At 47.7% G+C, this 24,528-nt stretch overlaps 2 protein-coding genes and 1 non-coding gene across 3 annotated transcripts; 2 read left to right on the top strand and 1 right to left on the bottom strand.

Annotated features, from left to right (window-relative positions):
* Positions 1 to 1,178: 1,178 nt before the first annotated feature.
* On the bottom strand, positions 1,179 to 21,856 carry LOC104367299 (probable E3 ubiquitin-protein ligase HERC4). The gene is made up of 23 exons (XM_042807856.1): positions 21,781 to 21,856; positions 20,766 to 20,898; positions 19,398 to 19,474; positions 18,613 to 18,834; positions 17,734 to 17,825; positions 17,115 to 17,245; positions 16,219 to 16,367; positions 15,824 to 15,900; positions 15,417 to 15,511; positions 14,072 to 14,131; positions 13,405 to 13,507; positions 13,065 to 13,248; positions 12,561 to 12,739; positions 11,291 to 11,389; positions 9,987 to 10,091; positions 9,790 to 9,912; positions 6,421 to 6,561; positions 6,133 to 6,299; positions 4,989 to 5,055; positions 4,698 to 4,774; positions 3,479 to 3,662; positions 2,995 to 3,094; positions 1,179 to 2,371 (listed from the first exon to the last, which is right to left on the bottom strand). Exons 1-23 carry the CDS (start codon positions 21,854 to 21,856, stop codon positions 2,157 to 2,159), a joined length of 2,856 nt encoding a protein of 951 aa, XP_042663790.1. The 3' UTR covers positions 1,179 to 2,156.
* Positions 7,161 to 8,550, top strand: LOC104367300. Its single transcript, XR_004405747.2, has 2 exons — positions 7,161 to 7,250; positions 8,399 to 8,550. It is a non-coding gene; the product is annotated as an uncharacterized LOC104367300 (transcript).
* PIGY (phosphatidylinositol glycan anchor biosynthesis class Y) lies at positions 7,241 to 7,968 on the top strand. The gene has a single exon (XM_032983327.2). It carries the CDS (start codon positions 7,265 to 7,267, stop codon positions 7,493 to 7,495), a length of 231 nt encoding a protein of 76 aa, XP_032839218.1. The 5' UTR covers positions 7,241 to 7,264; the 3' UTR covers positions 7,496 to 7,968.
* Positions 21,857 to 24,528: the final 2,672 nt, after the last annotated feature.

Raw genomic sequence — 24,528 nt, 5'->3', positions numbered from 1 at the left:
TAAAAACAGGGCTTATTTGAGGACAAATTAAAAATAACCTTGAAAATTACTCTGAGCTTTAATCTCCCATGTGACATTGCATCATACGTGATGAGAAGGAAATACCTCCAGGCTCTAAATAAACCTATTCTCATTTAATCTCTAATGGCTTATTTTGAAACCCAAACAGAATATATCTTTTGTGCACTCGTACAGCACAGAAGATCACTCTGGATTTCCAAGCCCTCATGGAGGCTTAGAAAAACATAAAAGAGGAAACAAGCAACCAGGAGTGGGCTGGTGAAGAGCGGCGTGCCACGACAGAGAGCTGTGACAGTGCGGCAGCATCAGCCGGGCGTGGGATGGGAACACTCCGGCTCAGCGGGGACAACAGCTCGGGCTTCCGCCAGTTCCCTCTGCCCACAGAAATACACCTGCAGCAGGGTGGTGCCTTTCCCTGAGGACTTGAGCACCCCAGTGGTGTCCTGTCTGCCCCAGACAGGTGAAGGGGACAGCGGTTAACTCTGCGTGGGCCATGTCCCCTCGCCCCCCTTGGCTGGCAGCTGGCATCCTTCAGGGAGCTTGACCCCCTCCTCCCGCTGCCCCTGCCACGTCACCTGCTTCCCTGTACCGCCCTGGCACTTGAGGTGAGTGCCTGAAGTTTTTATTTACTAATTACTATACTGTAACTTAAAAGGAAGCTTTCTTTTGCCTTAATATGTAACAATGTCCTTACAGTGTCCTTTTTACTGAGCGGGAAATTCATAAATACTGCTTATGACTTTTCTAAGAAACATTTACTTCCCTAAAGAAGGAAAAAAAAAAAAAAAAGCACTAGCCTAACAGTCACTTTCAAATCACTTTCAAAAACGGTTTATATCATTTACTGGTATTTCAAAGAGGCAGCCTCCCTGGCCCAAGAGGATGTGCACGTAATACCCAACACAAAGTCAAGACAGAACAGGAAGTAAAAATTGCTTTCTTCTCACTTTCAATGTTTATATTCATTTAAAGCATATTCTGCACCAAACACGAAAGACCTTGACTTGTTCAGACTATGTGATGCATCTATTTGAAATACACTTACATCAGCCTTGAATCCTCTTGTGAACGGCTTCCCTGTATCAATGAAGACAGAAAACTGATATGCTGTCACGCATAGGCAGCTGCATAACAAAGGAAGAACACAACTCCAGGTGTGGAAATTTAATCAATCATCATTTAATTCAATACAGTAAAAGTCTTCTTTACATATGTATGTCCAGTGACACATTTAACACACCAAAGGAAGGAGAAGACTGCTGAAAAATGATTGCTGTCTCTCTCTGTCTTTCCTTCTATTTTTTTACACAAAGCAAACCATACAGAAAAATACACATCCTGCCTTTACATCCTGCCTGACATCGTAAATATCCTGCCAGTGCTATGCACTGTTTTGACAAAGAGCAGCAGCCCTGCAAGGTTCTGTAGACAGGGCTGTTCTGCAAGCCTAAAATTTTATTTAACTGCTAAACATCTCCCTAGAAGATATAAAGAAACATGACAAATATCACAGTGTTCTCACACTAAATAAGAGAAAGTCCATTAATGCTTTACAAATACAGCTTTTGACAAAGTCTAGGAATGATCAAATCCTCATCCTAAGAACTTCTCTCAGGTAAGTCGAAGGCCATATGCAGGTGAGCACAGACTGCTCCTTCAATTCAGTTTGCAGGAACATGCCACCTTAGCGTTAGTTGCTCCCCAAGAGAATCCCTAATATTGATGAGATCTTTATGCTAGCTTCCTCTTGCGTTGATGACTGCTTAGCATATACTGGCTGTGTGTTTGGTAATGTACAAATCACAGAATCCCTGCTGCTGAAAGCTTACCAACTAAACAGGGCCAGCACAGAGCAGACAGGATGCACATATATGTAAATATACTTGGTTATCAGTGTCCTTCTTGGAAGTGTGTTAAATAGGACTCTTCTTTCTTAACTTTACAATCTAACAATCAGGTATCTGGCCTAAGCTCATTTTTATAATCAATATAAAATCCCAGTGAATACACACACTCGAGTGTTCATAAAGTGCAGTAAAAAATAAAGCAGGGTGGAAACCAGTAAGGGAAAAATGTGACAAGCGAAACAAAGACTTGTTTTCTTTTTCTTGTTTTAAAGTGCTCCTCACCAAGAGTTAGCCAAAGCCAAAACTTTCATTATGCTCTGTGGCATAGAGCAGCTTTTTCTTGAGTATTCTTTTACTGCTGTATCTGGGGAGGAACAAAATGTGGCTGCAGGTATTGGCAAAAGGATAGAGCTCATCTGGGTTTTCTGCTTTAGGATCCGCAATACAAAATTTAAAATATTCCAGTCCATAGCCAGGAATTCGATCAGATCCTGACAAAAAAGCTGAAGGGGAAAAAGCAAAACAAGTTAACAAATAAAAAGAAAAAACTAAGGTAACATTATCGGAGGATGAAATTAATGAGGAAAAATAAGTGTAAAATTATGGCTATTTCCAGAAGATAATTATTTTGCTTTGTTGAATTTGCACCTAAATATAATAAAATCTCTTGCTGATTCATAATAATTGTAAGCACTCTTTTAACTTACAGAGACTTTGTGGATGAGAAAGGCCAGGCTAGGTTTGACCTTCTATGATTAAAAAGGATCAGCTACCTTCTGCGATCCTTTGAGAAAGCTGAACTGCTTACGTTAACAGTCTGCTCACACACAAGTTGAGGCCTCTGACCAGCAACTGATAACCACAGAAGTATGGGATAAAGTAATTACAAGGTCCGAGGCAGTCAGACACACTCAAGCAAGCCCCAAGGGATGTGAGGAGGGTCAGAGCTGTGTCTGTGCAATTGTTTGTGTCACTTCTTTGTGGCTTTCACCAGAAAATGTGGTGGTGGCAGGAACGTGTCAAAAAGCCATTTGAAACTATAGTATTTTCATGTGCAAGCATCTAAAATGTGTGTTGCGGGGGAGAGAAAAGGGTTATGAAAAGTTTCAAATGCCTGATACATTACCGAGAAACATTTTCTTTCTTTCTTCTGGGAGTCTGTGAAACACAATCCAAAAATTCCTGATGGTTCGATCTAACCTTTTATACTGACTGTATGTCACATTCTGTCAAAGAGATAAAACAGGCCAGTTAACCCCATTTCCATTTTTATTTAAAGCAACAACAGTTTATCTGATAAATTTTATAATCCTGTTCATAGATATTCAAATCCTCTTAACCTCTGGAATCTGCTTGTTCGTTTGTTTTTCAAAGATTCATATGGCAATCCTTGAGCTACGCCTTGATTTTTAGTCCCCCTTATTCTTGTACCTGATGTAGGTTAGAAACAGACTCAAAACAATGACACAAATCAAAAAAAAAAAAAAAAGAGACAGTCCCTTGAGCTTCTGTTTTTCTGTTCATGACCTAGACACTCTACAAAAGAACAGGTCAGAAGGAGGTTATGCTCAGCAGATATAGCAAAAGTACACTGTGCTTGTATCCAGTACCTCTTCCAGCAGATGCCAGTCAAATTTTGTGTGTCCCTGGAGAACAATCTGGAGCTCTGCAGGGAGAAACATCTTCCACTTTCTAGCTGGGCAGCCTCTTGAAAACCCTTGCATAAAGTCCTTAAATGGCTTCCGTATTGATTCATTGAACACATAATTCAGATATAAGTCAACAAATTCTTTCCTGCAAAGATATTTTGAATCAAACAAGCCATGCAATAGGTGCTTTTTTAAAAGGAGAATTATAGAGAACTTTATTCCTTATTCCTTTATTGAGTATGACCTGCTCTACTGTAAAGACTGTCTTTACCAAGAACAGTCATCACTGGCCATTATTTATTCACTGAATAAGCTGGGAGGTTCATCACACATAAAAGAGAATGCTGGCCAACATGGATTCATTTTGATAATACTCCTTGTACTTCATGTGAACACTCCAATGAAACCCTATCAGACACTTCACTGTTAAGATGCAACCTAGCAGACCTAAGTGGTGTAAATTCAAGAAAACTCCCACCGAATGCCCAAGAATAACCCTGAAATCAAAATAAATATTTACACAGCTAATCAGTACAGTTTCACCATCTCTTTTTGTGATGGGGATTTGTTTAGTGACATTATGCTTGTACAGTCAACTAAGTGTAAACACTATACTTCAAGCTTCCTAAATAAGCCCTTTCATTCATCCCTACGGGGTCCTCAGATCATCTGCATAATCCAGGCCAAAGAATTTCTGTCTGTCCCCTGTGCTGAGGTTAATACTGACACAATACCTTACTGATAGATCACTCCTTCTCTGTTATATACAAGATACATTCCATATACATAACAAAGCAGGAAACATTTTGCTTGTAAAAAAACTTATAAAGGTGTAGCTATAGCTGGATTTCCCAGACAAGTTGCCTGTATTTCCCTGAAAATATTGTTTAAAGGTATTTTATATATTTGTTAGGAATTTCCCTGATAAGGCCAGGTATCTCTGTATATGCAGATGCCAGTATGTCCAAGGATCCCCTTCTTACCAACTGCTTGCACAAACTGCCAATGTCTGGCACATAGGCAGCACGTACAATAAGAACCAAAAGCATACAACCTATCAGAACAAGACCAGCGGCACAATACTGATGTTCAAAATTTTCTAAGAGTATATGGAGATGAGTATAGATATGGTATTTCATCACTCATAACAAGACAACAGAGCAAGAAAAAGAAAACCAACCTGTTATACTTCGTGACAGGAATGTTGGCACCATTTTTTTTAAGTTCAACAGTAACCATGGAATCTTCTTCCATTATCTATGCAAATAAAGGAAAACATTGGATGCTACATCTATATATGGATGACAGATACATATGTCCTACATCTATCATTCTTTCTTTCTGCAGGGCCCAACATAGCACTCTTACTAGTTTGAGTTTACAGACAAGTTGCATCATCTGCGGTGGGACACTGTCTTGCCTGAGTACATGGCATGACATGGTATGTCTGAATGGCACAATAATGTCTTACTGTGAAGTCCATGTCCAGGCTCTCAAGGATATGATCACATTCTTCATCCAAAATTCCCTGAAGATTCCTTTCGAAAAACAAAGGGGAAAAAAGAGAGAAGAAACATGACCACTCAATGCACTTTTGAATTCCACTGAAATCACCTTTTGATGGGCAGTATCACATACATACATATACATACAGATCACCTATACTGACACAGAACCTTCATATATGGCCCTAAACTGATCTATACACTTATGTCCCGCTACTGCCATGAGCTGAGGGCAAATGCCTTCACTTTGAAGGATTCCAGGCAAGTCCACCGCCACGCCCTGTGGGGATAACTTTACACAGAGTTCAGTGACAAGTGGGCTTGGACCACAGCCTTGTTCTTCCAGATACCATCTAGCGAACAATTAAGCGTGGACCAGTGGGATGATCTGAGAGCTGTTTTGGGGCGCAGCACCTCTCACAAACTGTTGCAGGCAACCTGACGTTTCGGTCCACTGAGGGCACAGTGACCTCAACAGTCACTGGCTCATGGGAAGGGGTTCTCCTTGGTTGTTTATAGCACTTGCGTGGCAAGCTGGGCTTCAGGGGCCCAGAAGCTTTACGTTGGTGGCAGCAGGACTTCTCCCTGCTCTATCTGCCTGAAATCTCCTTTCCCAGCACACGGAAACCCTGCACGCCGGCTCTCAGATTTGGCACAGCTGCAGCATATGGTAATACTGTGCTTGTGCAAAACAGCGTTGTGGAAACTGATAATTAGTAAATCAGAGGAAAAAAAAAAAAAAAAACAAAAAAAAAAACCCCACAACATTAATAATTGAGTGGTTAGTTCTTCCAAGTCCAAACTACAGCTCAAAAGTGTTTTGAACTATATATTCATGTTGTGGTCTTAAGCTCACATGGAGCAGAAATTTGACCCTTTCTAAGCCGCGGGGCTTGGTTTTTTATTTTGGCGATGCCAGCCTCTGTTCAAGAGCAACATCCGTGCCCTGGACAAGGACCACCTTGGAAATCTGTGGGCTTTGGCAGCTCCACAACGGCAAGCACAGCTACCAGGGGTACCCCAAAGATGGCCTTGGGGATCTCCGTGGGCACCGCCAAGCTAGGGGACCCGCCCGGGCCGCGGCTTCCCAGCAAAAGTTCGGGCTCGTACCGGCCTGCGGCTGGCAACAGCTCCTCGAGGTCCTCCAGGGTGGGCGCCAGGCCCAGCAGCTTTTTGTAGAGCGCCCTGGGGAAGGGGATGGGCGCCATGAGCCCGTTGTACAGAGCCATGCCGCACAGCGTCCCGATCCGGAAGAAGGTGTGCTCGCTGCTCGGGGCCTGGTTGAAAATAAAACACCTCAGAAAAAGCCGTGACGGCCTTTCCCCGGGAGCAGCCTCCCGACACACACCCACCCACCCCACCGCCCCCTCCCCGGGCCGCGGCGGGCTGGCCGCTTACCTGGCTGGGGAACCACGCCAGGCCGGAGGCGACGTGGCGGAACGCGCCGGTGCTGGGCTGGCAGAGGGTCCTGGCGGCGACGCTGAAGAGCTCCTGGGACAGCCCTCTTTCGTCCACTCCCGCCTCGCCCACGAAGGACACCTGCGAGGCCCGAGACACCCATAGCGGCGGGGAGCCCGGCCCCGGCCCACGCGGGGGAACGGGCGGGGGCGGAACCCCTGTGCGCGCACCGCAGCGCGGCCCGGGGCGGGTTGGCGGGCGCGACGGAAGCGGCGCGGCGGGCGGGAAGAGGAGGGGGGGGGGGAGCGGCCATGTTGCGCGGCGCGGCCGGTCTGCTGCTGCGGCGGGCGGCGAGCGGCGGCGGCGGGGGGCACGGCCGGCACCCCGGGCACGGCCCCGGGCAGGGCTCGGCGCGGGCGCAGCCGCCGGAGCCGTCGCTGCTGCGGTTCCTGGTGTGCCCGCTCTCCAAGCGGCCGCTGAGGTGAGGGGCGGGGGCCGCGCCGGGCCCCCCCCAGGGCGGGAGCGCGGCTCTCGCTGCCCGCCCCCGGCCTGCTGCTGCCCGGGGTGGAGCGCGAGGGGCTGCCAAAGGGCAAACCCAGGTTATTCACGCCTCCTCTTGGTTTGTTTTGGGTTCCTTCCCCCGCCCCCCTCCCCGCCTCGCCTGGCCAGGTACGAAGAAGCTACCAACGAGCTCATCAACGAGGAGCTGGGCATTGCGTACCCCATCATCGACGGCATCCCGAACATGGTCCCAGAGGCTGCCAGGACGACTCAGAAGAAGCCCCCAGCTGAGGGCTCGAAGCAGCCCTGAGGACCCACCAGCCACAGGGGTAAACGGGGGTGGATGGCCGGCGGAGGCATGCTCCCCTCCCTGCCCACACTGACTGTGCTTGTTCCCCTCCTGTCCCTAGCAGGCTTGTTTTACTCGGCCAGCGTAGATGAAAACTTCCCACAGGGCTGCACCAGCACAAACAGTTTATGTTTCTACAGTCTCCTCCTTCCTATTACAATACCGGTTTATGTATTCTTCCACTTATGGACCTGGATGGGGATTAAGCTTTTTAGGCACAACTAATGCGCTGTATTTGCTAACCCCTGGGCTCCTCTAAAGCAACATGGTTTATTTAATCTCATCAGGTATTGCTGTTGATTTGAGAGAGTTCCCTTCCAGCACTAGTGACAGTCGTCATTTTCCTAGTGGTATCTGGAACTGTATAAAGCCCTCTGCAGCAGCCTATTACTTAATTACTGCTAAGACAGATAAAGAGGAGGAACAACAAACACTAATTCCTTCTAGTGTATCCCTTCAAGAGAGTTGTGCGTTTGCAGTGGCACTCATGAAAATCTTCTAGGTGATCGTTTTTATGAGGAAGAACTATACCCTGACTTAAATAACTGATCTTAAATAATAAGCGATGACAACATGCTGTGATATGAATCTCACTTTGAATGACGAGCTTTGGTTTTGTTTTGAACTGATGTATTGAAATGTATTTGTCTTGCTGTCAGAAGAACATAAAATAAATTAGGCTGATGTTTAATAACAAAGCTTGAGTTAAAGGAAGACATTTACTTGGATGATGCCCATGTCTGTATGTCCAGTAGCTGCTTGCTTGCTGTGGGAAAATTACAGTGCTGCAGCAAAAATGTACTTGTGCATTTGGGGATTTTGTTAGAGTGGCCTCCGACATATTCTAGTGTCTGCTTATGAGATGTATGTCCCTGTACTATTTTTTAAATGTGTCTGAATGCCCAAGTTTGATAGCCAGGCTGGGTCATCTTCATTAAAGAGGCATCTCCTGACAATTTAGAAGAAAAATAACTCCAACTGCACCCAGGGTTTGGTAGCCAAGTTGGCAGCTACACATGCTGTTTAAGTATGTAGAGTATCTTTCCCCTTACCACTATCCCCCTCAGTAGAGAGGGAACAGAAGATACGCCAGCTAAATATTTCAACCTTCCTTGTTTTCATTTACAGCAACACCAGAGAATGGAGTGACAGACCACTATGGGGGTGTCACATGCAAAGAACTGTATTCTCCATATTGTCTGACAAGTGTCTTCACAGGCCGCGGCTATGAAGGGGGCAGGTTAATGCTATGATAACCAATTACAAGAGTTTCTTTTTTATGTTTTGCTACTGGGTGGTTTGTATCTGCGACACACACACACGTGAATGTCCTTTACCCTGCTGAAAAATTCAGGAATGCAGCACCAAGTTGTACATACTGCAGACCTCAGTGTCTCTTGGTGGGATACTAATAATGCAGTCAGGTTGATGGGGCTGCTGCTGGGCAGATAATGCTGTGATGCACAGAATGAGAGGCAGTACCTGCAAGATGTGTTGTCAAAGGCTGACCCTACCTATGTGCAGCTGTCTGTTGGGGCTCCTTGTATAATCGGTGGAGAGAGACTCCAGATCTAGAGGACAGTACAGAGCACAGGGCGTAAATAAATGGCTCTTTCAGCTGATGCAGTGAGGAAGGGGGAAGGAAAGGCAGCTCTGGGAGCCGCTGTGAATCTTCTCCTGAGTGTACGGGAAGGAAAAGCTTTGACAGCTCTGGCTGGCAAGTTCTGGTTCTTCACTTGGGAAGAACCAGAACTGGGTAGCAGGGCGCTGGGGCTGGCGGTTCCCCCTGCGCTGGCGCGGTGCCAGACTGAGGGCCCTCGTGTTGGTGAGTGATACGGCACGTGGCCCCCGAGCCGCTCTCCGCTCGGGCCAGGTGCCCCCTTCCCACATCAGCCAGCTGAGCGCTTCTGCAGGGCAGCGCCAGCATTGCGGTACCCGGAGAAAATACAGCTGCCAGAACCTTTGGGTTTGTGTGGAAACTGCAGGCTAAAGCCACACAGAAACAGCAACATTATAATCAGCTTTTCATCTCTTGCTGGCACTGTCCTTCCTTTCCCTTCAGGCAGCACCTCCCTGAGAGAAAGGGCTTTTGTGGCTGTCGCTTGCTGGCCTCTGAGGCTGGCCGCCCAACCACCACGTTTATCCATGTACAGCAAGCTAGCATAGTCTTTAAAGTCAATCTAGCAGTAATAGTAATGGACTTTGCCAATTACCAGTTCCCTGAGCGATCCTACTACATTACCCTAAAGCAACCTCACAGTAGCTAGCACTGCCACTTGCATTTAACTTATGCCAAGAAAGCTTGGTGGCTACCTGGAATAAAAACGTAAGATACTGCCCTCCAGATTTACTCCACAGCCCCTGTGGAACATGTTTTATAATAATTTGATGAGTAGCTGGTTTGTTGTATGCTCAGCGAATACTGAAACCCTTCTACCAACACTTCATTAACACCACAAACCAAAGAGCACTGCAGCGATATATTCAGAGCTAACAAATAATACAATTTGGTATCTTACCTTTAAGATCTTCTTGAATTGCTCAGTTGGTGCGTCATTTAAATGGGTCCATATATCTTGCAGAAGGTACTGTCTTCTGACTGGAAAAACCCAGTGTTCCTGGCCCATCACTATTAAATATATCTGAGGATTGAAGTAACAGTCTGTTAGCAGTGCGTTGAGCTCTTCTAAATTGTAAAAAAATTGGCTACACTTACATCACTACAGGGGCTGGACAGAGTATTGCGTTCTGTATTATGAATGGCAATCTTGTCTTGAATGTCAAAGATGCATGGGTATTTGGTCAGCTTCCATAGGGGCATCTGAAATGACAAGGAAGAAGGAAAAAGATGTGCTGATTTTCTCTTGCAAAAACAGAGTTCGGGGTATGTGTGCAGACTGAGGTGCCGGTCTGTACCCTGGCAAAGTCCTGTATCTCTGAAACATGCCCTTCTTGTGTACATGAACACTACACCACAGAGGCACACCTTCTAAAAGCCGCTTCTAAACACTTCTGTGAGTGAGAGATCCTGACAGGCATCAGAGCTGTCTGTGCAGGCAGACACTTGTGTTACGGTGCCCCGAGAATAAAACAGAGGTAGTGATTTTAATGGTATCTTCCATAATTCAGCTAAACCAAAACACATAGTAAAAACGTGCTGGCTACCCGGGTTGTGGTACATTGTTGTTAAAAACTCTTGGGTTTATTATCTGCAATACCAAAAGCAGATATTTGTATATAAAATAATCTCATTTGAAGTGTTACACCTCCAGTGTGATAAGGCAGCAACTTTAGGTAATGTCCTACTTGGCTTTTGATGCTATACTGTTTCTCAAACCTCCTCCTCTGCTCAGGTTAATTAGTACAAAGTTGATACATCAGCGAACAAAAGCTTGTGAAACAGGCAGCTGCCCTGTGAATTCCAGACAAGTTGCCAGAAAATTGCAATTTTTGCCCGAGGAAGCCCCTACTATCCACATTTCCATTACATGATGCTTCCTGTGACACTGATTGCATTTAGTAGCTAATTTTAACTCCTTCATGTCCTCAAGAAACGAGTCATTTCACAGAATATTTTTTATTACCACGGCTTTGTTTTTAGATGTAAGTAAATTGAAACACTCAAGAGGCTTTCTACATAAAAGTTTAAAGAGACCTCACAACATTTCTGTTAATTAAACATAATAAAATCCAGAGTGACAAGAAGTATAGCAACTACCTCTCATGGTGCTATTTCACACTGATCACCAGTTCAAAGCAAACAGAGTTGCTTAAGATGCTGGAGGACAGCTCCGACTTTCAGAACCAGGGGTCATCTCAGGAAAAGCATTATTGTAGCTGCTAAAATACTAGGATGGTAAATGGCTTGCATAATTTAGAACAGCTGGAGGACTAGGGAAGATGCATTATCTTTGGGATGTACTGGGCTAGAGTCTAGAGCTGACTTTCATATATATCAACTCATTTAAATAAAACAGAAAAAACCCTTGTTTTGCACTGCTGGTAAGATTTTATACTTACTTCTTTTACATTAAAGGCCCAACACAATCCGATAATCACTTTCACTTCAGGCACGTAGAAGTTGTTTTCTTGTACTCTGAAACCAGTTCTGGAGTTCACCTGCATTGATACACGCAATATGAAAAGGGGTGTCAGCAGATGTAGTGAGCTGTGCCTCTGGCAGGACAGGACTAAAGAGTAACAGGGCAGAAACTCTGCAGGACGTGCTCCGAGGCCCTGCACAGAAGCGGACAGGTGGAAGTGCTACCAGTGGCACAGCACTCAACAGGGAGAAGTCTCAGAAAGCCACATACAAAGTAGCAGGAAAGCAATTTTCCTTTACAATGAAGACCCCTCAACAGGACTCGATCAGGAAAGCTGCGTTTCACTGCGAGTGTCTTTCATGTTGCAGGACAATCTGAAGTTCCCTATTCACGTTCACACTTGCTGCCTGGCAAAGATACAGTTTGGGGGGGGGGGACAGTGAACGTGTAAAGCTCCAAATGGTGTAACCACTTGCAGAGGAGTAGACCTGCTGCACTTTTGAGTTTATTTACCTGGATAAATACAGATTCAAGAGTCTAAACTTTGAGGCCCAAATCTGCATTCTCAGCCAAAAGGATATTCAATTCTGACCAAAATTTAATGACTCTTTCTGATTCATACTAAATGCACGCTTGAGCTCTTGACTCTCCTCAACTTTGAACGTCTCAGCAGGAGAAAGGGTGGTTGTCAAGAAGAATGCAGTTGCTGCCCCCTTTCTCGCCCTTGTTCGTACGCAGCTGAAGGTGCTCTAATTCTCTGTTAGCCCAGAAAACGTCTCAGGTGACAGGCTCTTAAAGCATCGCGCCGGCGTGACTGTGCCAAGCGCCACGACGACGTGCCAAGCAGGCGAGCTGTCTTTGAGAAGCAGCGAGCAGCTGCTGCTGGGGTGAGGGATCTCAGCGGCAGGAAGGGGAGTGGGCAGGCTGCCTCACGGACACCGCCGCAGCTCTCCGTCAGTGCCGGCACTCCTCACGCCCCTGAAAGCATCCCTCCCCCTGCCAGGGGCTGTAACAGGCTTCAGCTCCGCATTCCTAGAGGGTCAGCCAGGCACGACTCAAGAACAGGAGTCCTTCAAAGCGATGCTGGCGTAGAGCCAAAGAGATTCTCGAAGCAGTGCCAAACAACAAGGCCCCGTGTTCCCTCGTAAGAAGGAAACCCAGAGAGAGAATTCAACGAGTAAAAGGATTAAAATACTCTAACTTGTACTGATACGTCCTACCTAATCAGGATCCAAAGACTTTCTCACCTGGTAAAGAATCTGCAGTATTTGCAGAGTCACTGTTTCATGTGGGTGCAGTTCAAAGAGGTTTCTTTGGAAGCCTCTGACTTCCTCAGCAAACTGAAGCAAGCTTTTCTGGGAAACGCTCTGATACAGAACGACCAGCTTATTGAAAAAGGATGTTTCTAGATTTGACCACAGGCACTCTGTAAAGAAAACATCTAGTGAAGTATCTGTCACAGGTAACATGCAAATAACCGCAACTTCTGGATGAAGCTGCATTTTCTCTTGACATCAAATGAACTAAACCGCAAAAATGCTTAATTTTGCACTACAAAAATTAGTAAACCTCAGACTAAGAATTTTGGTTTTCTTGTGTTTGCTGCATAGTCCCATGTTTCTACTTCTACTGAAAGCATTTCTTTCAGGCTGAAATCTAGAACAAATTACTGCAGCAATACTAACTGTTGCTCCACAGCTAAAAATGACCAAGCATTTAAATCATTCCGTTCTATCCTCATGCAACCCTACCAAGAGTTTGCAAGTCCTTTGGCTGGAGCTTCATGATGGCTTGTGCTAGAAGCCTAAGAGAACGGTAAGAGCTCTCATCATTGCCCTGTAGAAGGAAAGGCAAGATCAAGTAGACTCTGAAATTTTCAGGTGAGATGGGAGAGGAAGACAATGATGGCACTAGCTTCTCAATCTCCTTTTGTACCTTCAAAGGAAAAAAAAAAGAATCAAGGGTAAAAAAATGCAATTATGTTCTGCCAAAATCATTTATGAATTAGGTTGGCACAAAATTCCCAAGTTTCATGAATAAATCCAGAGCTTCTCAGTATCTCTGTAGAGAATCCTTATATTGAATCCTTACCTCCTGGAAGAGTTCTGGCTTCTTGATGATCTTCTCATAAAAACATTGCACTTCTGATATGTCTACACCCGAGAATTCTTTGGAAGTTTTGAAATGTTTGTCTCTATCACAAAGGAAAAAAAAAAAAAAAAAAAAAGACCAAATGATGTGAGAAGCTGGTTTTTGTTCCCAACTGAATAGTGAAGTATCCTAACATCAGAAAATACTTGGAAAGTTCAGCCCCAGCTCCAGCGGTTATAATTTTGTCTGCTCTAAGAAGATATTCTCACTGTGGTGTGACCTGATGAGTATTCTGTCCCTCCTGTCTTGTGTGGCTGTGCTCTGTTAATGGCAGGCTTCCTGCATTTCACCCTAGACCGACTTGCACTTCAGTGCTGGGAGGAACAATTATGGATCCTTTGGGAGCTGTGATAGTGAATAAAGGAATTGTCATCATCTGTCAAATGTCACTATAGGATAATCTGCTAGAATGTGAGCTTCTCTAGCAAATTTCAATAGGACTGCGGGGATAAAAAACTTAATTTTAGCTTGGGCTTTGAAAAATACAGATTTGCTTCTTGCAAATTGAGATACGACTAATCTCTATATATGTGGCCTAAAATAACACTTTCTGATCAGTTTACATGCAGCCAATATATTCTGTGATGTCTAAGTCTGTGCACACTACCTTTTCTCCAGGAAGCTTCCATTGATGCAAGCCTCAGATGAAAAGATCAGTCCGATATTCCTGATAGTAAAAAAACAAACCAGAGTCAATCCTTTCAACTTGAGTAGCAACTTCAGCTTTTTAACTCTGAAAGAGCAAAAACCATGTGTACAAGCGTATCTGCACCTGACCACATAAAACTTTTCTTAGCGCTGCTTTGTTGCAAGTGTTGCAGAGGACGTTGCATTCGAGGAGTTAGCGATCTTTGGCAAGCCACCTCTGCTCGTGTGAGGGAATCTGCTCTGGCGCCCCGTGCCAGCCTGTGCTGCGCCCCGTGCCAGCCTGTGCTGCGTGCTGGTGGGTGTGATGATGGAGATAACTTTTCAGGACAGGTTGGGATGTTATCTGGTTTTGTTTGTTATGCAAAATAAAAGGCACTGCGGCATGGGAGGGACAAGGAGCCCCTCCAGGGATCTTGGTAGCACGCTGAGGGAAAATCCATCGGGGTATCCATTTGCTGCTGCACAAAAGCTAGGTCCCCAGCATCTGAAGGGACATCAGTCTTACTTGCTACCTGTTTTTCTGGTTCTATTCTTATTAAAGCAGCTATTTTATCAAGCTATTTGCTGCCAGGCCCTTCCTATTGAGATCTGGAAAGAACCCTCTCTCTCACACCCTCTCTCTCAACAACCACTTTACATATGATCCAAACCATACTAAAAATGGTCAGGGATACATTTAGATCCAAATTAGCCAAGATTTTTAAATGCTCAAAATCAGCAGCTGGAGTCAGACTTGTCCAAAGAAAATAACCTCCCACGTAAGATCTGAAAAAAGACTACGTATTCATAATTCTCAGCCATAAATGTAAGGCTTCCCACAGTAGTATACACTTACTGCTTTTGCAAATGGGTAACTAAATAAGGGATCACTAATTTTTAAATACTGACACACACAAAACATTCCAGTTTAGGTATTCTGGATTACGATTTCTGCACAAGGCCTCAGCCTGCTGACCGAATCTTTCACTGATTTAACTTGTTGGCCCCTCATCAACTTAACAACCGTTCTGTGGAAGAGAAGAGGAAGACAGGCCTCTGAAGCCAGGCAGTACATCTGCTCTGTTCCTGCAAAAGGATTACCAAAGGGATGTTGCTTATCAACATCTCTTTTCCTGTGCAAAACCTAAGTAAGAAGTGCTCATATGAGATTCTGTCTTGGCTAAGTTCTTGAACATCAGTTTCTACAATAGCCCCCAAAGAATAATAATTTTTAGAGAAAAACATTTATCAGGGGAAAAAAACAAACAAACAAACAAAAACAAACAATCAAAAAAACACAACAAACCAGCAGGTTTCTGACTTACTTTTTTATACTAATCCAGTGTTGCGAACTGGAATTAGAAATCCATGTATCCACATCTTTATCCTTCAGAGTGGCAATTCCATTCAAACAGGAATTCTGTGTGAAATCATGAAAATATTGATGAGATTACAGGTCTAGCAGATGGGATTCTTTTTTTCAAGCCAATGATTACAAGAAGATTTGAGCCTAAGTATGAACAAATTAATGGTCGTCCAGCATGATCCAGATACATTAACCATGGAACAGATATATAATTGCACTACAAGTTAGTTTCTGCGTAAGCATGGAAAGAACTGCAAGAGACATACATGAACTTGGTGCACTAAGAGCAGGATGGAAAATCCAAATGTTTCCAGTAGTAACGTGAACAATGGTAAAATTAGAAGCCATGATCAAATATGCACATACCTTGTTGCTCCTGCAAAGGACAATTCTTTGGTTTCCTCCTGCAATAATTTCAATCACCTCTTGTGACGTGTTGTTTTCTGTGAAAGAATAAAAATATTTTCAAAGGAACATTTGAAGAGACAGTCATTATCTTCAGAGAGTTCAGTGCACAGATTTGGGACAGTAAAAAAATCCCTCAGATAGTAGCTGTCTGCCTAAAAGTTGATTCTATGTTGCCATTACCCATGATGATAAATCAAGCAGCAAATGGAATTAGCCATTGCTAGAATCAGCTGGGATGACAAAGCAAGCATGAGGCATAATGTTAGCCTCTCAGTGTAAACATGAAATCAAGACAGCAAGCATCTCCCTAGAAGAAATTAATACAGATTGTGCACATCTGAAATAGTCATTACCCTGACAGGATTTTCCAGTATTCACTGGTGAATTGATGGGAAGTGGTATCAACTGATTAGGCTTTCTCTCATCTCTCAGATGTCCTTCTTCATAAGAACCAAACGAATAGACTTTGTCCAAGGAGGGGACATAGACCAGGGTGTGCTGACTGTTCAGAAAAAGAAAAATGGTCATAATGAGCTAATACCACTGAGCTAGTCAGAATAAAATTTACAGATACGTTCTCAGAGTGGATAGGTGAGGCTTGTCTTTAAAGGTCCTGACAGTTCAGCTATAGAATCCCTTTAACCAAAGTCTTAGGACTCACATAAATATTCAGCAATTAAGAAACATATGGACTCAAATTTCCTCTAACATTTGTGATTTATCCTGGTTCCACATACAAAAATAAAGTGTTATACCTTACTAGCTTCACGCCCTTCCACTTTTTCAAGTGCAACTTCTATGCTGCTGAGCCTGATACAAAGCCCAGGAAAGTCGACAGGAGACTTTTCTGGCCCAGTTCCAGAAACTGGGTAATTATCACAGCTCTTTGGATCTTTCTAAGGACCCACCAATTTGTCAAAGTGGACGGGAACCCTGTGACGCTCCTGACCCAGGGTTTTGACAGTCTTTTGCCCTCTGGAGCCCACCGTTTCTTAAAAGAGGAAAAACTAAGGGCTTCTGGTATTTTTTGCAGCCCTCTCCCTCTGCTCAGCACGGGCTGAGGGTTCTGCTTTCACAGGGGCTGTGGCAGAAGCACCCTTCTTACACATGAGAAATGGACAATATTCCGACAGTGCTGACCTACCAGGATACAGGGATCTGAACATCGTGGTGGGTCCCCTCCCTTCTGTCCTTCAGTGATTCCCCTAAAACCGTGACCTTCAAAGGCATTTTATTTGTACTTTCCCACCTGCCACAGGCCACCTGCGAAACTCTTGCTCCCCAGAGCTCGGCCACCACACGAGGCGTGAGTTCATTTCGGGTGGAGTTGTGACCGAGCTGGCCAGCCCCTCCTGCTCCAAAGGTGCACACCAACCCCTCCTTGAAGATGAAGAAGCAGACACCAGGATCACTGCATTATTAATGTAATTCAAATGCCTAATCATACACTGTAATGTCCAAGCCACTTAACTGCTGAGAAACGCAATTTAACTCCTGTGAATGACTCCCTGCTGCTTAAGAATTTTACTTGTATGAATAAACCCTACTGAATTAGCCATTGTCCACATTTTCTGAAGTCCCCAATATACTACAAAAAAAGTATATTATTTTCAGAAATGAGAGTTGAACTGCACCTCTTTGCCCCAGGATTCCCATTCACCATCTCCCTGCAAATGTTTGCACGCAGGTGATGGGAATCTGCGAAGAGGCTGGTTTCCCCAGTAGCTTACTTAGCATCCCTTGGGGATCATCTTTAGACTCAGACGGAAGCAGGCATTGCCAGCCCAGTTCCTCCGTGCTGACTTTTAGCAGTGTGTCTTCCCTCGCACGGTGAGGTCTCAGATGCTGATTTTCCAATTCAGACTCACCTTGGAGAGAGCTGCAGTGTGATCTGCCCCACATGAGATAAACACAGTCTTCCAGTGCTCCAACGCTCCAACGTACGATGGACAGTTCCTGTCTGGAAAGAAGATGGCACTGCTAAAGTGAAAGAGTGCTGGGGGTCTCACAAAGAAGGATTTATAAAATAAGGGGGTTTAGCACTTTTCAGTCCTCTCTTACGGCAATTCATGTATTTACAACTTGGTTTTGGGTTGTTTCCTACCCTCCACTATAACATACTCTTTCTCATAATGTTCTGGTTTTTCCATGGTATTTTCTTTTCATCTACATTTGATCTGAAACAAAACACGGAGCTTTCACATTTTGCTTGCCAAAACATACTTGGTTTCAAAATCTCTGACTCTCAAGGGTGTGGACTCATTCAGATCCTGCTGACTTCAGGCTCTGCCTGGCTAGGGCAACTCTGCTCTAGCCTTCTAGGTTTGACGACAGTGGGTGATTTTTATTCTTCTCTCGCCTTGTGTTTACAGATAATTAAAGAAGACAAAGAGGTATAAAATTAATTTATTTCATGCAAGACTGCCTGGAGAAAGAATGGGAGTGAAGAGAGACATCCGAGACATATGGTTTTAAGAGCCCACACTATCCAGCTGGCCACATAAAACGATTGGAAGTTCTTTGTAGAAACACAACCCGTAAGTCCCTTGTCCCTGCATGCTGTTCCTGGTCAGGATATAATAGCTCAGACACAAATAACTTATCCAGGTATGCTTTCTTCAAAAGACCTTGCTGTCCACCGCTGCTCCAAAGGGGCTGGACAGTCCAGAGTCACTCCTGTGTCTGCACTGACCAGGAAAACACCTTCCTACTGCTTTACTCTCAGACTGCTGTCCTTCTTTCCTTACCTTCTGTGTCTCCGAGTCCCAGCTGTCCAAAATCATTCTTCCCCCAGGAGTACACAGCTCCAGAGAGTGACACGGCGACGCTGTGAGCTCCTCCAGCAGCAATGTGAGCGAGTGAGATGCCCTTCAGTCTTTCCACCAGCTGTGGCTGGGGGATGAGCGTGGTTTGGCTCCCCACTCCAAGCTGCCCGTGGCCGTTCTGGCCCCAGGTGAAGAGCTTCCCTCCTTCACGCACAGAACAAAAGGAAACAGCTCAGCCTCTCTGCTTCCCTGGCGTCTTTGCACTTTGGGAGGGGGAGCAAAAATCAGTGCTGCTTTCAGGGACCTAGCTGCAAGGTGAGAGACCACCATCTGCGGCCAAATCTCCGTTTGCTTCTGACCCCTTTGGGGCAGTGCCACTCTGCCCACGTGACTCCGCACAGCAAGAATAAAGGCAGGGTGTTTCTTTCCACCTCTAAACCCATACTTGCAAGAATCTCCCAACCAGAGAGGCGCTCCGACTTAAGAATGAGCAGGTCTGGTGAGCGCGGAGCAGGGCGGCCACGTCTGCTCTCCGCAGCACACCTCTGCAGAGGGGTAGTGCTCAGTAAGCAGAGAGAGACAGAGCAGCAGGTCCCTGGGTGCTGGGAGGGAAGGGCAGTGCTGGCAGCCAGCGTACTTTGTCCCCTCCACCCATCGCCAGTGAGATGTCACCAACCACCGGGCGTAGCTCAAACACTCCCTTCCGAGAGCGAGCCTGCCATAATGTGACTCCCATTTGGATGAGAAGTGTGCTTGAAAGAGGCTACCTCTGGACAGTGCCATGGCATGCTGGTCCCCACATGCTATTTGAACAATATTTTGGTTTTCTAGTTCTTTCACCAGCCTACAAAAAAAATAAAATAAAATAAAATCAGAATAGATAGATGCTTTGCCATGAGACAAAGTAAAGGAAGAAGATCCCCTGCTCAACAAGTCCTAGCATGTTTAGCTGGAATTATGTGGAAAAACATACGTCACCTGATAATTTGATTCACCCTGCTCTTATGCTAGCCTACTGCAGCTGGGCTACCTGATTTGACCGTGGTTTGCACCATGGGAAGCTGGAAGAGAACCAGGCTCAGCCCTAGGCAAGCTCACAGAAAATCCCACAGCAAGTTGCTGTGCCATTTGTAGATGATGGCTACCCTCTCTCCTGCTTTCAGCTGGGATACAGTTAATTTTCTTCCTAGTAGCTGGTACAGTGCTGTGTTTTGGATTCAGTGTGAGAATAATGTTGATAACACGCTGATGTTTCAGTTGTTGCTAAGTAGCGCAACTTACCCTAAGTTAAGGATTTTTCAGTTTCCCCGTGCTGTGCCAGCGAGCCGGTGCACAAGGAGCTGGGAGGGAGCACGGCCGGGACAGCTGGCCCGAACTGGCCAAGGGGATGATCCGTACCATAGAACATAGTCCTGCCCAGTACATACACTGGGGGGGGGGAGTCAGCTGGGGGGCAGATCGCTGCTCGGGCATCGGTCAGCGGGGGGTGAGAAACTGCATTGTGCATCACTTGCCTTTCTTTGGGTTTTAATTCTCTCTTTTTATTATATTCCTTTTCATTACTATCATCATCATCATCATTATTGTTATATTTTTATATTAAACTTATATTAAAATTTTTTAATATATATTAAACTGTTCTTATCTCAACCCACAAGTGTGACTTTTTTACCAATTCTCCTCCCCATTGCATTGGGAGCGGGGAGGAGTGAGCGAGCCACTGCGTGGTGCTTAGTTGCTGGCTGGGGTTAAACCCCGACACCCTCACACCTTAATCAGAAGGTGGCAAGGTTCAGGTGTGCCTAGGTCTTTCACCCGCAGTTTTCCCAAGCCACGTGTGGTTTGCAAGTCATCCACAGTACTGTGGTATGTGCTACTGATCCTTACTAAATCTGAGAGAAGCCTGTCTCATGTGCATCCCAAGCAGGTCAAATCTTGGTATTATTCTCAAAGTCAGTGCGCTTCTTGCTGGTTTTAAAAAGAAGATAAAGTTTTGGGTACTGGGAATGTATGTATTCCAGCTCCCTCTCTACAACAGGAACACGCCTCAGTCCCTTGGATGTTACTGTTAGGAAAAGTGGGACACATTTTCTGACCGTTACCATCCATATCTCCACTCCATGCAAGCTTCTTACCTCGTCTGAGAGCAGTCAGCTGAAGCTGTTGCCCCGTGTTCATAAAGTTTCCCATCAGGGGAGAGAACGAGCGCATGTGCTGCATCGTGGTTTGAGCACTCCATCTTCTCATTCCTCTGCGACTGCGTGTCCTCTGCAGAGCAAACACAGATGGGCACGGCGGCGACGCTAAGGCAGTGGGGCATCTTACCCACCCCGGCCCCCTCCCCAAGATGTCCCTGTGCTACTGCTTTCACCACGGGCTTCTGCCCCTCAGGGAAAAGCGAGACAAGTGTGTATGACTTATTTTCTCAGGCCCCTTGGGGTTTCCATGTCCCACCCACTGCTTGGTTTCACGCCAGACAACTCTCCTGGCTATCACTGAAGCACAGTTCTCCATCTCTTAGGCTGCTGTGCCACCAGCTCCCAAGACGATCAGCCAAACGTCAGCAACAGCACACTCTGCCACTTTTGCACAGCTGGGGAGAGGTGTCCCGGGGAGATAAGGCACCTCCTGAGGTATCTCACTGCCCCAGATCAGTCACAGCCTTGGGGATGGGATGCCTTGAAGTCAAGATGTTTTACAAAACACCGGGGAAGCAATGCCGGGAAAATCACGCACTGCCTCTTCACAGCAGAAGGAAGTGCCGTCCTGCCTGCAGCTGAGGGGCCGCAGGCGCTTGCCTGACCCCGAGGCACCAGATCTCCCCAGTTCCCTGCGTGTGGCCCCACCGCGGCACAAGCGCCGGAGATCCGCGGCGCCGAGGCGTGAAAGGCAAAGCCTCCCCCTCACACCTCCGGACACCCACTGCCCGCCCTTCCCACACCGCCCCGGCGTAACCACAGCGAGTAACCCGAGAGGAAAATTCACGTCCGTGCCCCAGCCTCCCCCCCCCCCCCCGACGGCCGCGCACCGGGACGCGTTTAGGCTGCTCATGCAGGGGCTCATGCAGGGGCTCATGCAGGGGCTCACCCCCCTCCCACCTCACACCCCCCCCCCGGCCCGGGGAGCCCCCCCGCTCCCGCCGGTCGGTACCTCCCGGGCCCCGCGGCCGCCCCGAGGTGCCGCTCCCCCGCCGCCGCCGCCGCCGCCGCCGCCGTCCCGCCGCCATCCCCCGGCCGCCGCCCCGCCCCAACCCCGCGCCGGGAAGGCCCCGCCCCGGCGGGGAAACGGGAACCGAAAGTGGGCCCCGGGAGCGGGGAGGAGCGGGCGGGCTCCCCGCTGGCGGCGAGCCCGGAGCTGGCGGAGCCCGTCCCCTGCGCTGGGAGGGCCGGGGGGGTGCCCGGCTCCGGTGACCGGCCGGCGGGAGCGGCTGCTGCTCCGGGCGGGAGGAGAGGGGTGGAGGGGTGCCGGGCATCGCCATGTGCAAAAGGCGCCCGTTGGGCTTCGTTAGTCACCTCGGAGGGTGGCTGACCCGCCCGTGCCCATCCTTTCTAGCTTTCCGTAAGCTCAGGGACCTACCCCGCCGCTCCCTGTACCCCCCCCGGGCGCAAATTCAGAGGGGCCGCTCGGCTGGGTGAAGAAAATCAGCAAGCGGAGGCCCCCGGCTGAGAAATACATCAACATCTCCAAGCTGTCTGCTGCCATTCTCACATGGCCTCTCCTGTCATCTGCTAAATCTACCCCTGCCTTCAAGAGCCCTGGAAGCTTCCCCCCCCCCCCCCCCCCCCCCCCCAGGCAAGGCCACCCAGCCTGCCCCACCTCCCACGTTTTCTCACAGGGAGATGCATGCAGGACCACCTTGATGATGAAGTGCCCACGTGAATGATCAAATGGATCAAAACGTGTAAGAGCATTTTCGTTGTCTTCCTAATAGCATCCACTGATGAATTAAATTCAACCTGCTCAAGAAAGTTTCATGCTGCTGAATGCTAAGCACCGCTTTTGGTGGGGCACTCTACGAGAGTCCCAAGAAGCACATCATGAACCCACAGATTTCTACCGGCATTCAATGAAACAGCGGGAAATTCATTACTGAGACCCCAGAAGCATCCCATGTAATATATTTCAGTGAAGCAGCCTGTGGCGCACAAAGAGGCGCACATAGGCCCCTGGGGTGAAGAAAAAAGGATGTGGAGGAGCCGTGGATGCAAAGCAAGGTGAACCCGGGCCATACAGGCTTCTCCCCGGGGAGGAGCAACCCAGCCCGTCTCCCAGCCACTTCCCTCCATGCACTATGGGGACCTTATCTCCTTCCACAGCACATAGGAAGGTCTCCAGACCAAGAAATACCGAGTTAAGAGCTGAGGCCAATGTATGAGCTACAAAGGGACACTAGAGGTCCTTCTGCACCAAAGTATCAACTACCGTCTCCTCCTTGGGAGGAAAAACTGTGCTCCCAGCAGAGGCAAGGGCACTCGCCTCCAGTCTGGCACAGAAATGGAAAGATTTGCAGGGAAGGGAAGGAAATGTGTTGATGTTCTTCCTTTCGGAGCTACGTTTTTCCTCCTGCCAAGCAGACTGCTGACAGTGACTTCAAGTCAGAACGGCTTGCTCTGGTAAGCTACGGCAGGTTCCTTAAACACTCTGCGCAAGACGTATCAGGGCTTGTGATAGCCTGACTGAGGGGAATCGGGGGGCCCATGAGGGAGGTGCCTGGCAACGGGCAGGAGACAGAGGGAAGAGGTGAACTGTGCAAAATGGTTTTTATAGCTAGAACTTGGTTTGACATATGTGTCTGTCCATATTTTGGCCATTTCACCCTTTTTCATCACTTCTATAGTGACTTACCCATACAAAAAAAAAAAAAAAAAAAAAAAACCAACAACAACTAAAACAAAACAAAACAAAACAAACAAACAAACAAAAAACAGAAAACACAAACCCCAAAGCCCCCATGTGTCAAAACCCTTGAGTTTGGCATAGTGTTTGCTTATGAGGACAGCCCTTCTCTGGGGAGAAGAGCAGGGAGCACTTCCAGGGCAAGGGGAACAAAGAAATCCAAGGAAATGTGTGCAGGTGCCATGATGTCCCACGAGGAGTGTCCCATGGTGGGCTCCGGGGAGCCGAGGAAGCGTGTGGCAGAAGCTCATTCCCACAGTGCTGGGCGTGAGTGCATCAATCCCTCCAGAGCAGATTTGGGAACGTGGGGAACTTTCAGCCCCAGCTGCCCTCTGCGGGAAGGGACAGGGTGACCCAGGGGCCACCCAGGAGGGCTCAGCCACTGGCAACCCGTACCGGGCAGTGCCGAATCCCCCAGATTCACAGCGAGGGACACCGACTACCTCTGCCCTTCTGCACCCCGGAGCGCCAAAGCGGGGTTCGCGGTGCGGGGCTGAGCATCGCCTCGGCCTGGACCACGTCGCGTGAGCCGAAGCCAGGCCCGATGGGGGGGGGGGAAGGAGCAGGGCACCCCTTGCCGCCCCGGGGGGGTTCACAGCACCACCGCGGCGATTTGGGGCGCCGCCGACAGGCTCAAGCAGCACCGCCCAGCGCTGCCTGGGGATTATCCCCAGTTTCTGCTGGTGGCAACAGCCCCCCCGCCCTCAGCCCCTCGGGGACCCCTCAGGAGCCGCCCCGGGGCGGCTGCCACAAGCCGAGGTGAAAGGCGGCAGCGGGCCACGGCTTTGCCCCCAGTACGTGCGGGAGCATCCCGGCCGGCTCTCCTTTCCTCTCTCGCCGCCGCTCCGGCAGGAAACCGACCCCGTCCCTCGGGCGGCAGCGAGCCGCTCCGCGGGGGCGGGCGGCGAGTAAAACCGGGTGCCGGAGCAGAGCCGCGGGGCGGCCGGGGCAGCGGGGCCGGGGCGGGGGCACCGCGGGGCCGGGCCGGCGCGGCCGGGGAGG

The sequence above is a fragment of the Tyto alba genome, unplaced genomic scaffold (assembly GCF_018691265.1).
Source record: "Tyto alba isolate M040663 unplaced genomic scaffold, T.alba_DEE_v4.0 Super-Scaffold_6, whole genome shotgun sequence".
NCBI lineage: Eukaryota > Metazoa > Chordata > Aves > Strigiformes > Tytonidae > Tyto > Tyto alba.
Note: the sequence above shows the minus strand (reverse complement) of the source record. Positions and strands in the feature narration are given on the sequence as shown.